The following is a 17857-nucleotide window of genomic DNA, read 5'->3' on the forward strand; positions in this document are numbered from 1 at the left end:
TGAGGCAAACATGTTCACCACCTTCTCGTCCTTTTTTTTATTCTTGACACCCTGCAAGCCTCCACTTCCTGGCTTCCGATCTATTGTTAGGTGCTTACGGAACTTTTTTAATACGCGACAAACCGTAGATTGAGGACATTTCAGTCGTTTCGCGATATCTCTGTAGCTCAGTAATGAATTTTCTACGTATTCGTGCAAAATTCGCTCGCGTTGTTGATGTTGTTTGCTCGACATTTTGACAACGAATAAACATAATTTAAAAAAACTTGATAACATTATAGGCCAGTGTCTTGTGACCAAGTAGGTGCCATAAAAGTTTGTATATCTCTATTATTTGCATAGCAATAGTCGATTGTACATGCCCCAGTTTTGGCGTGTTCAACCTTTATTTTATAGTCACTTTATTTAATACCAAATTACACCTCTATTGCTTCAATTGTTTTAAAGAGCTCCATGAGATCTCGAAACATCCACAAAATAATTTTAAGATGATATAAAAATTATAAGTGATTTTCTTTGTTTCAGAATCAAGAAGGCTTACCAAAGCGAATTCAGGGCACAATATTTTTTATGACAGTTATTCTACCTCCTTTAACAACTGTAGTTTTAACAGCAACTTTATTATTAGCATGTTTTATTATATTTAGACAAATTTACATTCACAACTTTAAGAACGATAGTTTGAACTCTGTATTACAACTTCAATATAACCAAAATAAGGTTATAGCTAGTACAAAATGGTTTGCCAATGAAAAAGAAGTTTTCCTGAAGTCTTCTAGCTGAGCAAAACTTCTTTTAAATAAAAATATAGAAATATTGATTATAATAATACATTAGTTTGATGTAAAAGTGTCATTAGTGTTAACACAAAAAAATTCAACGAGTAAAGACTGAAAACCATACTCGCATTTACAATATTACCGCATGAATTATGCGCTGTTAATATATTTAATGAACATAAATACTTCATTAAGGTATATATATTTTTATAACTAGGTATTTATTCTATGACAGGAATATTTTGGACTACCTAATACTTATACACAATTTTTTAAAGTTTATGTATTCAGGGCTAGTGTTACGCTGTGATTGTTCCTAAGATAAGTAAATAATTTGCTCACTTCTAGTTTTAAGGTATAAATAAATGAATAAAAGTGAACCCCATCTTTTATTTTATTTTCCCCTAAATTGTAGCAATACTCTAATATACTGGTATCATTATTGCGTTTTGTTTCTAAACTGCTTCAATGCCGTCAAATGTCAGATACAAACGATAAAACGAGGGCACATATTCCTTGTAATTTAAATAATATAATTGTAATATATAACCACACCAGTTAAATCTTCACGCATATTTAATTTTTATTGTTAACAGTTTTACAAATATTTTATCTAAGTTCTTGCTTAATATTAAAGACACCCGTTGCAAAAATGCAAAAACGAAACGCTTTGAAAGTTGATAACTTGATATTGTTTAGTTAGATTTTTGCAGCGGTAAGCAAAATTTCCATGTAATTGTACTTCTTGTGCTACCTATGCAATCTGTAATTTCACTATTTTATCTTAAACAATGCGACGATGTTAAACGATGATTCCGAACAAGAAAGTACAGAATTCTAAGAGCAATCAAGCCCAAGCAAGTCCATGGCTACTGTGTCCATCGAAGAGTTTCCCCGGAAAGTTTTACTATTTCAATGGTTCAACCGGAGAGACCGCGTGGAGCCTTAGCGATACAGATGTAAGTTGATATAACATAATTACAAATAGCCAGAAGCTTTATAATTTTACATATTTTGTGTATTAAAACGGAACGTAGAAACGAAATAGGAATTCAAAGTAGTCTATCACAGGACAGCTAACATGTTATGTAAATTATATTTTGAAAATATGGATCCTAAAGTAAAGGATATTTAACTTTAGGATCCATATTATTATAACTCTTAGTTTAAGTTTTTAGTTTATATTAAGTTTAGCATAATTTTTATATGGACATGTGTCTGAAATAAAGTGATTTTATTTTTATTTTTTATAACATTTGTTGGTAATACACAGGTGCATTAATTAGTTTATTATTTTCTAACTGGATTCATTTGAACTAATAATATAATTTAGGTATTTTTATTCAACCATAGAGTTAAGTGTCTGCCACATTTAAATACCACATTTAAGCGCCACATAAATTCTTGTTACTACTTGTCCACAGAAAAACTTGAAAAAGGGCCCAATCCATAGAGTAACGGATAAAGCTCACACCTATCCTGAACCTTTTGATCCACCTTTTGATGACAGTCCCAACGCAACAAACTCCTTCTCATCCCTAAAAAACAGTGGCAACACATTCACCCACAATGCCTACGTCAGGCCTTCACCCGTATTCGGGCAAGCGGTGTTCCCAAAATACGTCCCACCGGACTTTACACCCAATTTTATATGGGCACTGACTCCAATGTATGTGCCGAGTCAAATACCGCAACACAGGCAAATGCTGGATCAAATAACACAGACGTATGAGCCAGAGCAATCGATGTTTGTCCCGTCTTTACACAGCCGTTTTCAAGCATTGAAAAGACCAACACCAGAGTTCCAATTTCAGCCGTTTAAAGAAAAAACAATTTTAGCGTCAAACTTTGAACCAATCACCAAACCAAAGATGAAGGATGAAGCTTGTCAAACATTCGTACCGAGACCCCAAAGACTTAGAACCCAATCAGAAAGCGATACAACACCAAAATCAGCTCTGAAACCAAGCAGGTCTGTGGAAAATCTATCATTAACTAAAGATGTGGAAACATCAACTCTAAGTCCTCCGAGTAAGGTTGAGAATGGAAGTGACAAGTTCAGTGAGCTAGATAAGAATGATTTGAGGTTCAAACTGGTGGCTAAAAAGAAGAAAGTGGAAACGGCGGTGGCAGAGAAGCCAGACACATCAATAGGTATTTTTTTAAATACTTAAATATTAGTAATAGCAGAAGTTCTAAGGTCCTGTTTTCTAAGGGGACCTTGCATTTTGGAGACAAAGCAAACCGCTTGGAACAGGTGTTTCTGGGGGTGATCTGAGCCGATTAAGCCCGGTTGCCAAGAGGTTCCACCCAGCAGGTGGGCAGGGGAGGGGGGGCAAATGTGGCTCCGGCGCGCCTCACTCTAAGCTATATATCTGCATACATCTAGCAACTATATCAAGTTTGGTGTCTTTTTCGTGTAATTCGAGGATGAAGAATTCATTTCTGTGACTAAATTTTCACTCTTCCATACAAAAAAATCGAGAAATTAAAAATTCCAAAAAAATCTTTTCACTTCTTTTTTCGAAAATCTTCTACAAAATTAAAACTATGAGGATTTGCTCTAGAAAAAAAATACCTGTGAATAGCCCAGTTATCCTACTATATAGAATAGTAAACTTGTTAAACATTTTTTTTTCATAACTCTGATAAAAAAAAATGTTTTGTGTCGCGCGGCGTACCTGCATTGTAAGAGCGGTATGCAGCGTTTAGGATTTTTAAGTATGTTTCGATGGTTTCTGATAAGTTGTTATTCTTCTGGTTGTAGAAAATTACTTCTGGACGTGATATATATACAAATATAAATTAAACGTATAAATATAGATGTTGGGAAAACTTTCGCCAATAGAGTTATTATAAATGTGATAAAATTAACAAAGCAGATGTTTGATTAAAATGCGGGTTAAAATACGAGTAAGATATATATTGTTCGCAATTGCCACTACATGCCCATGGGTCCGTGCATTTTAGTTTTTTCTTAACGCAGTTGCACCTCCCTGTCCATTTTGTTTTGCAGCGGCAACGAATAAGCTCTAAACAAGCAGCAGCCGCCGCAGGTAGGCTTGTACATATGGGCTCCCAATAACCATTTTGTTTGGACCAGCTCCAGTCAGCAGGACATGGAAGCTGTTGCTGAGGGGCTATAATCTGTCCCCAAACATAGCCTCCTTGGTAAACTGCACGGAGAAATATGTTTACGTGGGTAGGGCATCTTCCATTGGATGCAGATTCTCTAACTGAAGATTATTTTTTGTAAAAAGTACTTTTCGGCACTCTTTTGCACTCGTACTTGTACCTGATGTACTCGTAAAATCAGTAACAAAATACTATGCATTTTGTTAAAATAACGTCTAGGGTTAGGGGCCAATTCACACCTCGTAATTCAAATCTGTCCATACTTACTATTGTAAGACTCTTACTTGCCATACAAGACAATAACAATTTTTATCAATATTGGCAATGCCTGCTCAATATTGCCTTGTTTGCCGTATTTAAACCCCTCCGTTACGGCAGGATATGCGCTCCAAGCTTGAAATACGCTTTTTTCCCTGTCCATACAAAAAAGAAACAGTGTCGCAACCTGAAAAGGTGTGGAAGAATGACAATACTTCTGACCTTTCTGGTCATGTAAAATAAATTATATATCTATGCGTTACAAATAAAATCATATATTTAAAGAAAGTTTGCAGCACTTGACCAATTGCCCTGGTGAGCTGACTCGTATACTGCGGTGACATATTTATTTTATTTACAATTAATGGAGGATTGGCACAGGAAAGAATCACCTGTTCCTCTCGTGCCATGCTATTGCATTTTCTTAAGCTAACGTTTGTAGTTCTTCCATTAATTGTAAATAAAATAAATAAATATGTCACCGCAATAAGAGACAGGTCAACTGGGCTAATGGTCACGTGCTGCAAACTTTCTTTAAATATATGATTTTATTTGTAACTCATAGATATATGATTTATTTTACAGGACCAGAAAGGATAGTAGTCTTGCCATTCTTCCACGCCTTTTCAGGTTACAACACAGTTTCTTTTGTGTGTGGAAAGGGAAAAAAAGCGTATTTCAAGCTTAAAGCGCATATCCTGCTGTAACGGAGGGCCTTCTTCTTCGTTACACTCTTGATAGAGTGGTCGTGGCCATTATGAAAACTTTTGAGCGACTCATTTAACGACACGTCGCCATTCCTCCCGTAGAGCTGCTTTCCGTAAGCATTCGCTTACTGTGACCGACACACTGATTTGGTTTGGTCAGTACATCTCATTAGAGATCTTCCCCTAGCCCTGTCACCTCCTACTCTTTCTTGCACAACTAGACGTTCTGTAGAGGTTCCGTCTCGACGAGACACGTGTCGAAAGAAGTTGAGTACCGAGTTTTGCCCGTAGAAAGCAACCGCTCTTTAATGCCAAGCTCCTCAATAATTGATGCTCAGTCCATGATATGCCCAGCATTCGTCTCCAGCACCACTTCTCTAGTGCATTCACTTTCTGTTTTTCGGATGCCCTTAGTGTCCATGTGAGACATACAGCATACAGAAAAGTGGGAAATATGAGGGATCTGACAATCCTGGTTTTAGTGGTCCTTGTAATGTTCCGGAGGGATTTAAATACGGTAAACAAAACAACATTGAGCAGCCAATTTTGGAAAAAAATGTTATTGTCTTGTATGACAAGTAAGAGTCTTACAATATTAAATCTGAACAGATTTGAATTACGAGATGTGAATTGGTCCTTAGACATTATTTTGATACTATGCATTGTGTTACAGTGTTCGGATCAGGTACAAGTACAAGTGTAAAAGAGTGCCGAAAAGTACTTTTTACAAAAAATAATCTTCAGTTAGAGAATCTGCCTCCAATGGAAGATGCGCTACCTACGTAAACATATTCTCCGTGCAGTTTACCAAGGAGGCTATGTTTGGGGACAGATTATAGCCCCTCAGCAACAGCTTCCATGTCCTGCTGACTGGAGCTGGTCCAAACAAAATGGTTATTGGGAGCCCATATGTACAAGCCTACCTGCGGCGGCTGCTGCTTGTTTAGAGCTTATTCGTTGCCGCTGCAAAACAAAATGCGCAGGGAGGTGCAACTGCGTTAAGAAAAAACTAAAATGCACGGACCCATGGGCATATAGTGGCAATTGCGAACAATATATATCTTACTCGTATTTTAACCCGCATTTTAATCAAACATCTGCTTTGTTAATTTTATCACATTTATAATAACTCTATTGGCGAAAGTTTTCCCAACATCTATATTTATACATTTAATTTATATTTGTATATATATCACGTCCAGAAGTAATTTTCTACAACCAGAAGAATAACAACTTATCAGAAACCATCGAAACATACTTAAAAATCCTAAACGCTGCATACCGCTCTTACAATGCAGGTACGCCGCGCGACACAAAACATTTTTTTTATCAGAGTTATGAAAAAAAAAATGTTTAACAAGTTTACTATTCTATATAGTAGGATAACTGGGCTATTCACAGGTATTTTTTTTCTAGAGCAAATCCTCATAGTTTTAATTTTGTAGAGGATTTTCGAAAAAAAAAGTGAAAAGATTTTTTTGGAATTTTTAATTTCTCGATTTTTTTGTATGGAAGAGTGAAAATTTAGTCACAGAAATGAATTTTTCATCCTCGAATTACACGAAAAAGACACCAAACTTGATATACTTGCTAGATGTATGCAGATATATAGCTTAGAGTGAGGCGCGCCGGAGCCACTTTTGCCCCCCCTCCCCTGCCCACCTGCTGGGTGGAACCTCTTGGCAACCGGGCTTAATCGGCTAAGATCATCCCCAGGAACACCTGTTCCAAGCGGTTTGCTTTGTCTCCAAAATGCAAGGTGGTGGACCTTAGAACCCCAGCTATAAGTAGCTATAGGAGCATTCCATGCCGTCCACAGAAAATTTTTATTTCCTGTGTTGTGACTTTTTTTTGGGCATATAAAGCAGGCGATTATATTTCTGTGTATATTTTTGACCATTTGTCATAGAAAAGGAAACTCTTATACCTGAAAATCTTCAGAAAATTCGCGTTTGTACGGGACAAACGGTAGACAATTTCATGGAATACTGCTATAGTCTGTATCTTTAGCTATTTAAATAAAAGTAAACAAACAATTTGTACATTTTCGGGTAGTTATAACATTTATTTGTGAACCGATTAATTACAAAACCGCCTGGATCTGTCACTGAACGACCTGACTTTAACCAGGCGTGGCTCACTCCGCGATTTCGTCGCTTTGCTACAGGTAGCTAAAAGTACATCCGTTCGACCCCAATTTTGGGGTTTGCCATAAGCCGCGCGTGGCGCTATCGCCACCTAGCGGCCATATCTGTGCTGATCGTAACAGACGCGTTTTGTTAGAGAGTGAGTCTTCTGTACCTAGTACTATTATTTATTCTGTGCTTTAACCTACTTTATTTGATCATGTAATATCTTCATCTACCCTCAACTGGCTTAAGGAGCCGTTTGATGGTAGATATTGTTTACTTTTATTTAAATACCTAAAGATACAGTCTATCTAGTGTGGTTAGTCTGTAAATACATACATACTTCTGTAATTATAAGTATGATAGTCCAATCATTGACTACTTTTTGTAGACCAATCAAAAGCGACTAAAGTAAGGGAAGGCTTACCATCAGAAGGCTTATTGCCAAAGAAACGTGTGACCTTCGACCTCCAAGAGCCAGGGGCCAGCCCCACCAGCTCTGAAGATGTACAGGTTATTGACCAGGTATGTAAATTATGTAATTTTTGCTGTTAACCACTATTGTAAAAGCCTTAATATCGACTGTGGGGAGACACTTCTCCTTTCGGGCAAACTCGGCTCCGTTCGGCTCGGCATTGCTCCGAACAATTGTTAGGGTTGGAACCATTTGACGTCTTTTTGCGTGCACGACCATAGATAAAATAATGACTTGAATTTTGACAACCCTAAATAGCCAATAGGGGAAAGTGCGTACATTAGAAATAGTTGATCATTGAATTTCTAGGAATTGGCTTACGTCATTCTCTTATAGTGCGATAATGGTGGTTCCATTTTAGTAAATTATTGCCCTAGTTCACCTATGGGCTTGGCAGCCACGAAACAGATTGACCAAAACAATGCAGGTTTCAAGTTTCAATATATCGAAACAATTGCCAAGATAACTGCAACGATAAATGTCCTAAGTGAATATAGGTATATAGTCCCTCCTCGCCGTGTCCGACGATGGCGACTCCTCCAAATGTTTTAATTAGGACGATGGAACGCTCTTATGTGACTTGCGAAGCCAAACTTGGTTTTGAAGATGCGATCGCAAGGTCCGCAGTGGAGCTGGCCGGCTGAGTTGTAGGTGTAGGTATACGAGGGCTTCGGTCGCGTCTTACGGAGATGGCGCTTAGCATCTAGGTCTTCTAAACGCCGCTGCTCGTATCGGTCTACTGTTTTATGAACAGTTGCGCGCCATTCCGTTCTCTGCAACGCAATCTCCTCCCAGGAATCACTCGGTATACCGCAAGTTATTAGGTGACGCTTGAGGACGTCTTTGTGGCGCAGGTACTGACCCCCCTGTTTCCTTTTTCCGCTGGAGAGTTCTGAATAGAATACAGCTTTGGGTAATCTGTTATTGTCCATGCGCACGACGTGGCCACCCCACTTCAGCTGGTGTTTGATGATAAATGCCTCGATACCAGGCATCTTGACCCGACGCAGGACTTCCGTGTTTGGTATTTTGTCTTGCCACTTTATGCGCAGAATTGAGCGAAGGCAGCGTAGATGGAACGAGTCCAGCCTTTTAATAAAATAAATGTGAATATAGGACCACTTATACAATAGACGTTGTTGCTTGAAACTATGAAATATTTTCACAAAGTACAGGCGTCAGGCGTGAACAAAAAGAAATAAATGATGTGGTCGGATTTATACATTTGGTAGTACAAGTTAGAGTTGAAGTAGCTCTTATCACACCAGATTCAAAAGAGAGAACAATGACACGCTGGAGGTAGGTACCGCATCATTACCGGTGGTCGATCACATTTCCGAATACCATTTTATGTAAACCTGTTTATGTCCAATAAAGTGACACACATACATACATACATACATACCATTATTACCATTTATACGCAACGACAACAATATTATTTTGGGTCAATGGGAATAAGTATTTTTCAGATGATCATGATAGATCAATAGTTGATCGATCATGTTAACTGAGAAGTTATCGATAGACGATCTATCGATTTTCAATGCCAAGGGACCTATACTGTAACACAAAAAAAATAATTTCACAAATATAGACGTTTTTATTTTTATATAACTGTGTGAGGTGTGCGATAATGAGTACTTATTGTTTTTATCAAACTGCAGATCACTAGATGATAGACATATTAAGTAAAATGAATGCAGATCACTAATTTATTAATCTCTATTAAACTTGTGTGTCCACATATTCGTGCGAAATGAATGAACACTCACTCTGTCACAATGGAATTTCAACTTATATAAAAACCGGACAAGTGCGAATCCGACTCGCCCACCGAGGGTTTCGTACTTTTTAGTATTTGTTGTTATAGCGGCAACAGAAATACCTACATCATCTGTGGAAATTTCAACTGTCTAGCTATCACGGTTCGTGAGCCCGCTCCACTGTCTGTCTGTCACCAGGCTACAGTAAACTTTTATGAATAAAGGGGTTAATTTGGTTACATTTCATTTGTTCCAAAATTTTATGAAACATAAGAAATGGTGCTTTATTTATTTTTAGGGTTCCGTCTCCGTACCCAAAGGGTAAAAACGGGACCTTATTACCCGTAATAATAATGGAACAAATGAAATGTAACCAAATTAACCCCTTTATTCATAAACGTTTACTAAAGTTGACAAGCCGATAATAATCGTTTGTCCCTTATCGACGTATTGGTAATATTGGTATGATGGATGGGTAAGGGTTAAAATATAACTAGATTCAAACTTCCCTAGCTAAAGGCTCTAGTCGGTTTTCCATAGTAAGTTCAGTTTCTTTTTTATATGACAACTGGTGTTCGTTTTTTAAGTATCAATGCATACCTAAATAAAGAACACTATTTAAAAAATTTAAGCAAATCGCTTGAATACTTCTCGATAAACAATATCCTTCACCATAAGAGGTACTCACAAAAAAAAACCCGAGTCAAATTGATTTAAGTTTTGGTAAAGAGCTCTCAGTATTCCTTAGTCGATATCTGACCAAAAAATGTTAGACATGAAATTTGTTATCGTAATTTTAATTTAATGAAAATAATGGAAGAAGAAGTGTATAGCTAGTTTGTAAGCGATTTGGTGCAACTGTAATGCTTATAAATGTCTATTAAATAAACAATTAAACAATTAAGGGCCAACTTACTATGGAAGACCGACTATGGCCTTTTGCATGGTGGGCGACACGATCTTAAACTATTTATCTTTTTTTCTGTAGAGTAGTAACTGGCCAGTTTGTTTTAGAGCCCCGATGCTCAGACAGAAGCGGTTGTATCGTACGTCGCTGCCGACACGCAAGCGCTACTGTCGGGTTTGCAATGTATAGAGGAATTCGTCAAAAGTGGTGAGTCAGAAATTTAAACTTATACATTATTTTATTTTATACTTCATAGTCAAACTACTGAATCAGGTTGCGTAGCCAACATGCCAAACGCTTACGCTCCGTAGCGATCGAAACGCAACTGTCGCTGTTGCACTAATGTGGAAGAGTAATAGAGAGACACATAGCGGTTCGTTGTCGTAGCGATAGCGATTGTCACCTTGGCTTGTCAGCCGGCATAGCGGCTGGTCATCCTATATCATTAATAAATCATCAGTTCCAAAACAGGGCCTTTGTGTCCCTGTGGCCCCTGTGGGGGTAACACAGCCATTCCATAAGACTCCTATGATAGGAGTAAAGAGTCAGTACTCACAAAGAGAATTTGAAATAGAGGAACATTGTCAAAGTAAATTGTGTAGTCAGTACATTTACTGCCATCTTTCGAGACAAATGATTAACACTTAGAACGCCATTTAACTTTGATCCTTATTTTTTTTTACTGATGTGTTAATTTTTTTAAATATTAAAAAATATCGCCATCTACTCGAGGATAGGCCAAAGGTATGGTGCCATCTTTTCGGGCGATGGCGATGGAATTTGGGACAACGCGAGGGATATAATGATGAGCCGGATTCACACAGACCGAGCCGCCTCGCGGGGAAATTGCCTCGTTCAGTGTACTCTTCTAATGTCATTTTACGTTATTTATCTATTCCAGACGCCAACTGTCGATTACTAGTCCCACACGCAGTATACATAGAGCTGGAATCGCTGGGTCGGGGGGACAGCGGAGCGGTGTCCGCGCGGCAAGTGCTTAGGAAGCTAATCGCCCACGAAAACCACATCGTAGGTAAGATTAGGCCTTTCTGACACAGCAGCCCAAAAATTACGAAAAATTTTAAATGGTTCCTCAAAAAAACGTTCTTCAAAAATTTGTTTTTATTTATTGTATGGGAACGAAACTGGTATTTTTTCATTCTTTGTTTATTATTTCATTTCTAATTGGTAAATCTAATAATACTAAGTCGTTACCTAAAAACACAAGTGAATTTACACATTTGGAGTAAAAAATAGAACATAGGACTTTATTGCTTTCATGTTGGTACAATTCCTGACATTCGAAAAATCGCGGGACATTTCTAGCTTAGGACCGTGACAAGTAGCATACACGAAGAGAGGGCCTATGCTCAGCAGTGATCTAGAGGCTAAAATGATGATGATGACAATTCCAAATATGTATATGGTTATTTTGAAGTTTTTGCAAAAAATCCGGTTCCGATCCCCGCAGCAGACTGCTGGTTTGCTGTACACTTTGTTTTTTTTTGTGTAAGTCATTTGTTTTTAGGGTTAGAAATTTTTAGGGCTCCAGGTCACGATCACGAGCAAACTATTTATTTGCTAATCGATAAATAGTACAAAAAAAATACAAGTTGTCAATCACGACTCGGTAATTTAATTGTAGCATCAATCTCAACTCGATGATCGATGTACAGTCGCCATCAGATATATCGGAGCGGCCAAGGTGATCACAATCAGCTGAACACGCCTCTATTGTCAGGGCGTTAGAGTGCGTGTTCAGATATTGTGAACACCTTGGCCGCTCCGATATATCTGATGGCGACTGTAAGTTGATGCTGGATGTTAGATTGTTTTATGAGTTTGTGTATGTTTCGTTTTGCTCACTGTAGCAACCTTTTTTTTTAGTACAAAGTAAACCAGAATACGATCTGTCTCCTGAAGACAGCATACTACAGTGCTGCTGGAATCTGCTACAAGAGGACTGTCATGTGGTAAGTTATTTTTAATATTAGGTACTTACTTCGCTGGCTCAGCGACCCGAAGTGGATCTTGGCCTCCGAGATTTCGCCGTTCTTTCCTATCCTGTGCGATTCGACGCCATTCAGCCGCTTGGATGTCGCACAGGTCTTTCTGGACCTTGTCGATCCAAGGCCTTAGGCCTTCCGACCGGACGTCTCCCAGTTGGTCGCCCCAGATAAGCCCTCTTAGCCGCAAAATCCTCTCCGATCTAAGACGCGAGGGTGGATCTTGGAGAGTGAGGAGAAACTTGGAGGTGGATGTATATTAGGTGGAATATCTGCTTGTATGGATTTCCTAACCAAATATTGACAACTCTTTCCGATTGTTTAAAGGGGCGACTAAAGAAAAATAATGCCCTCTTTTTTGTAATTTAAACTGGACATTATTTTCTAGATCATAGTATACTCTTTCAAATTTAATTTTAACTTGTTTGGCTTAAAACTTATGTTTTACTTTATTGCAATTGAATTATTTAATTCGTTCTTAACCATTCGCTACCAATTTCTCTTTTATTTTTAATTCTAAATAACCGTTTTACAGATTCTGATAACAAATAACAACAACATAAGAAACAAAGCGAAAACAATTAATTTAGAATGCCATACTCTAGTGGATATCACAATGGAAGAAAGCATCGATAAGGAAATCGACCCAGTGCCCATAACTGATCTAGCAAAGTTAAAAATTATAGTAAATAATGATAACAAGAAATCAATAATAGTAGAAAATCATACAAAGAAATCTGATAGTATTTTCATGCAAACTTTGAAAGAAGTAAACGGTGTTTCTGTGACTAGACCCAATGGTGTTAAAATGCGTCCGTCTCGAATAAATTTATTTACCACTGAAACTGATAATGATAATATATTTAGCAACATCGACTCTAGTTCTGATAAACTAATAAATTTGACTAGACCAAAGGAGAAAGAAAAAACTGTATTGAATTCAGAATTAAATAACGTAAAAAATCAAATTGTGAAACTTAGTATAACAGAAAAGAGTCCTGTACAGAATCGAACTAAACAGATTATGGAAAATGTGTTTCGGAATACGGGGCTTATTGATAATATCGGTCAAAACCCATCGTTTGATCTAGGAAAACATTGTATGCAAAATGCCAGTGCAAAAATAAATGTAGATAAAATAAATCAGATTAAAAGTGTATCAAAAAATTTTGAAAATATTGACGCAAGCGATTTAGATATAAGACTGAACACGATAGAAAATAATCAAGAAAAATCTAGAGATACTATAAAAGTAAGCGGTATTACCAAATTGACACAATTCAATTTGGAAGAAGAATTAGGGAGATTTTGCATTAAAAACTCTGTAATGGAAACCAGAGTGAAAAGTAGATTAGACGAATGGGTTTGTCGCTTAATTCAACCCTTGGAAGGAGCTTTAGCAAATCTCCTTTTAGAAGAAAACACAAAGGCTAAAAGAATGAATCCACCCAAGAATCCCCTGTTTGAAACAATACTAGGAACAGATGAAATATTCAACAAGCACAGAAATATAAAACTTATTATGGATCAGTTTCCAATAGAACTAATAAGTTGCAATTTTAACAATGGAAAATTAAAGAAAGATTTAAAACCAAACGAATTTATGAAACTGCTGGGTTTCAGTGTGATTCTTATAGAACAATTGAAAAAGATTGTCAATTGTGAAGAACTGTACGACGCAGACGAAAAGTTAAAAGATTTGTTAAAAAACATAGAAGATCCTAGGAGTGATATAGAGCTGTCTTTAGAAAAAGTTAACACGCCTATATTTAGTAGAAGTGAAATTGAAGACCCAAAAACACGGATAGCTTTCAGAAAGAGTCGAACCGAAGTTCTAGAATATTTGAAAAAACATTTTGCGGAGTGGCAAAGTGAATCAGACCCGACAGATACTTTTGATGGTTTTGATAATGAACCAAATATACTTATAACTTCTGGTAAAAACTTGAATACTGTAAAAATTAATAACAGTAGAGCTATTACTGTAGAAAAGAATACAAACAATGCACTCAACACACAAACTAAAAATGAAAATAATCAGAAATTAAATGCCAATAATCAACCAAAAGTTATAAGAAACGTTAAAATCATAGATGCTTTTGAAGAAAGACTTAAAAAGCAAGCACAAATGGAATCAGATGAGCTTGATTATGAAGAATCTGTGTATACTATATCAGATATTACTGAGATTAAAAGTGAAAAACCGGATTATTACAATGTTATAGATGACTTAACTGTGTCAGAAAGCGACGCCGGTTCAGAATGCACGCGGGCGTACCAATTAGTCAAGATATTTTTGATTAAGGTGAAGAGTACTTTAATACGGATATTTAACTTCATGTAAGTATTTAAGTTTTAAAGCGGGTTTTGGCTTCACCAATAGATCAATAGTTGATCGATCATCTTGAGTCTTAACATGTAATCGATAGATGATCGATTGATATGTAACGCAAGTATAGATTGTATATATAGGGTATTTTCATGCATAGTTTTGCACCTAACTTGGCACTATTTTATATGTAATAATTTGTTTTTTTAGACGCAGATTTGTTTTTATTGGTTTATCTTTAGTTTTATTTATATGTATTTGCATAAATACGATTGTACTCTTATTTTTGTTTAATGTTTGCTTACAGCGAAACAAGCATACAAGAGTATCGAGAAGGCGGCATGTCATTGGACAAAAAAGCTGATATAAACAGGAAAACTGAACTTGCTCGTAATTACTTGCTGAAAATTTCTGAAAGATTGAAAAAGTAAGTGGTGTAACTCTACTGCTGCTACGAATATGTATGTATGTCACTTTATTGCACATAAACAGGTTTACATAAAACGGACAAAAACAAAACAAAAATGTTATGTACAAAGGCGAACTTATCCCTAAAAGGGGATATATAGTGCAGTAGAGATTTTAGTGAAGTTTGAATTATAAGGGTCGTCCATTAATTACATCATACAAAATTTAGATTTTTAGGCCCCCCTCCTTTGTCACACTTGTTCATAGGAAAAAAATATGTCTTTAATACGTGTTGTGTTCTTGTCGCTTATAATCTAACCCCCCAAACCCTACCATGTACCATGTATTTTCCCAAAAATGAATGATACTGAAGACTTGTATGAGGTAAATATGGACTGATACAGTTTAGGCCTGCAATAATGTTTTAGATATTCTTTTCACCGCTGTTGTTAACTTTCAGGAACAGAAAGACATTTTAGTTGGGTCCACACAAAGCGAGCATTCATACGCGCCGAGCCGGGCGGCGCGCGCGAGGCACGTCCACACTACACTGGCCGTTTTGTGCGCGAGGAAATTGCCTCGCGCGTATGCTCGCTCTGTGTGGACCCGGCTATTAATCCAATGTTATTACGGAATAATATTAACATCAATAAATTGCTCTGATAATTAGATTAAGATAATTATGTACCTATGTAATACCTAATAACTATTCATAAGGGGTCATCCATTAATTACATCACACGTTTAGGGGGAGGGAGGGGGTCAAGAAAATGTGACATATTGTGACATGGGGGAGGGGGGAGACACAAACTTTGTGACGTCACTTTAACTTCATCAGTAACCAAAAATGTATTTAAATTATTTTATTCGCTGTACATTTAAATAACAAGTTTTTAAAACGACAATCGTTTTTATTCGTTTAATTTTCTTTCCTATGCAGTTTTGGGTTATAAAATTACTAATATTTATATCGTCAAAAATATTTTGATAAAATGTTAATAATACTTAGGTACTTACTTAATTCGATTTGGCGATTTCGTGGAAAAAATGTGACGTCACACTAGGGGGGAGGGGTTTGCCAAATGTGATCAAGTGTGACAAGGAGGGGGGGAGGGGTCAAAAAACCTAGAAATTCGTGTGACGTAATTAATGGATGACCCCTAAGTGCTTGTTCCTAGGCCTACATGAGTATATTTTGAATTGAATATTGGATCTAAATGGAAGTACGAGTATGACTCATGAAGGTGTTGTTTTTTAGTATAATCGCAAGAGAATCTGGCGACGGGATGACCCTGAAACGCCTTATCAAAGCAGAGGATTATGTTGAGGACGACGTTATGATATCTAATTTCAAGTTAGTATTACCATTTACCTGGAGTTACCATAGTTACCAATACAATTTGACACTGGGTTAACGGCTTAACCCCGTGTTATACCTCGTTTTTTTTAGCATTAGAAATTAGGTAAACAATCTTGATGTGTCTTTTAATTGAAAAACACATTTTAAAAATAAGTTACGCCAAATATGTAACATTTATGAATCTAATACGATCATTTATATTCTTCTGCTTTCATAAGTAATAGTTTCAGGTTTGTAAAAAGCGTTTTTCAATTAAAAGACATGTCAAGATCGCTTACCTTCTTGCAAGTTCTTTCTAATGCTAAAAAAAACGAACTATAGTGGGATGGTGCAAGTGGCCATTAATTTTACGTAAAACGATTTTTTCCAGTTTTTTGCCCCCTCCCATCCCTATGTTATAAAAAATACGAATAGGCCTCCCTCCTTCCCCCTGTATTACGTAAGAATCTAGCTAAAGGAAAATAATACAAGCTTGGTTTGCAGTCTTTCTTTTTTCAAAAAAACATTTTTGGAACGTTTGATCCTACAAAGGTACTTTAGCCCGTCTAAGCTAACTCTGCACCGTGTTTGATAGCATAGAGTGTGGAAGTATTATTTTAAAAGTCATAATTTCATATAAATTAAAAGAAATCGCCTCCCGCCCCTCGTAAGAAGCATCTTTGTGATCTTACGTAAGAACTATATATGAAAACCCCCTCCCACCCCATTGTAAGAAAAAATAAGATGTGTTCGACCCCCCTCCGTCGCTAAATCGTCTTACGTAATTAATGAATGATACCTAATTAAATTTTACCAAAAAGACATTATACATATAAATAAGATGAACCAAGTTGACTGACAATATTTATTTATAGTTGGTCAAACCAATTTGTCAGTCAGTAAGAACCAGGAAAAGTATACTCATCCTTTTCTTTTGGTGCTAGTACTAGTGTAAGACAAAGATAGTATGATTCTCTCTGTCTATGATTGAAATGAGACAATCCTTTGACAAACAATACATCATTTATTTTTTATTTCAGACAAACAGTCACCAAGTTCCTTGAGGAGGTTCAAATACTGGAAGAAATTCTACAATATCTGCTATCTGTCTCTAACGCCGGGTGTTCGAAAGAGAGCGACAGAACATATTGTACCTCAGATATAGCAAGTCCGATTCTTCCCTCCCGAATGCAAAAGAAAGTGATACAACCAACGAATAGCAGTTAAGAGGAAAAGGGACGGCAAATCAAGATTGTTTACCTTTTTTCTAGTGCTAAAAAAACGAACTATCGGTACAGAAGTTTCACTCTCTAACAAAACGCGTCTATTACGACAGATGACCGCTAGGTGGCGCAAGCGTGAGCAGGCGTCCGTTCCGTAGCGGTGCGCGGCAATTACTACTGCTAGACACCAAAATTGGTGTGGCCGCATGTACTCGTAGCGACGCGACGAAATCGCGGAGTGAGCCACGCCTGCCAAGGTGTTCATTACCCGGAGCTGGAATCGTACAGTCAGCAGCAGAAGTTGCTGAGCGGGCGAGGTGTTCAAAAATAATTTGACACGCTCTTATTCTCTTAACAATAAAGTTGCGTCAAGATCATTTTGAGCACCTCGCCCGC

At 37.1% G+C, this 17857-nt stretch overlaps 2 protein-coding genes across 2 annotated transcripts in view; both read left to right on the plus strand.

The window, feature by feature from the left end:
• The window catches only part of LOC134677877 (scavenger receptor class B member 1-like), a 36003-nt gene extending 34844 nt beyond the window's left edge, over positions 1–1159 (plus strand). The window contains exon 10 of the mRNA XM_063536310.1: positions 526–1159. Coding sequence (XP_063392380.1) covers positions 526–783 — 258 coding nt within the window. The 3' untranslated portion in view covers positions 784–1159. The remainder of the gene's footprint in view (positions 1–525) is intronic.
• A 340-nt stretch (positions 1160–1499) lies between these two features.
• Positions 1500–17466, plus strand: LOC134677859 (uncharacterized). The gene is made up of 10 exons (XM_063536279.1): positions 1500–1738; positions 2204–2933; positions 7400–7533; positions 10264–10363; positions 11058–11189; positions 12044–12129; positions 12698–14502; positions 14799–14918; positions 16158–16253; positions 17279–17466. Exons 1-10 carry the CDS (start codon positions 1589–1591, stop codon positions 17463–17465), a joined length of 3540 nt encoding a protein of 1179 aa, XP_063392349.1. The 5' UTR covers positions 1500–1588; the 3' UTR covers position 17466.
• The last annotated feature ends 391 nt before the right edge of the window (positions 17467–17857 follow it).

This window comes from Cydia fagiglandana, chromosome 27 (genome assembly GCF_963556715.1).
Source record: "Cydia fagiglandana chromosome 27, ilCydFagi1.1, whole genome shotgun sequence".
Lineage (NCBI taxonomy): Eukaryota > Metazoa > Arthropoda > Insecta > Lepidoptera > Tortricidae > Cydia > Cydia fagiglandana.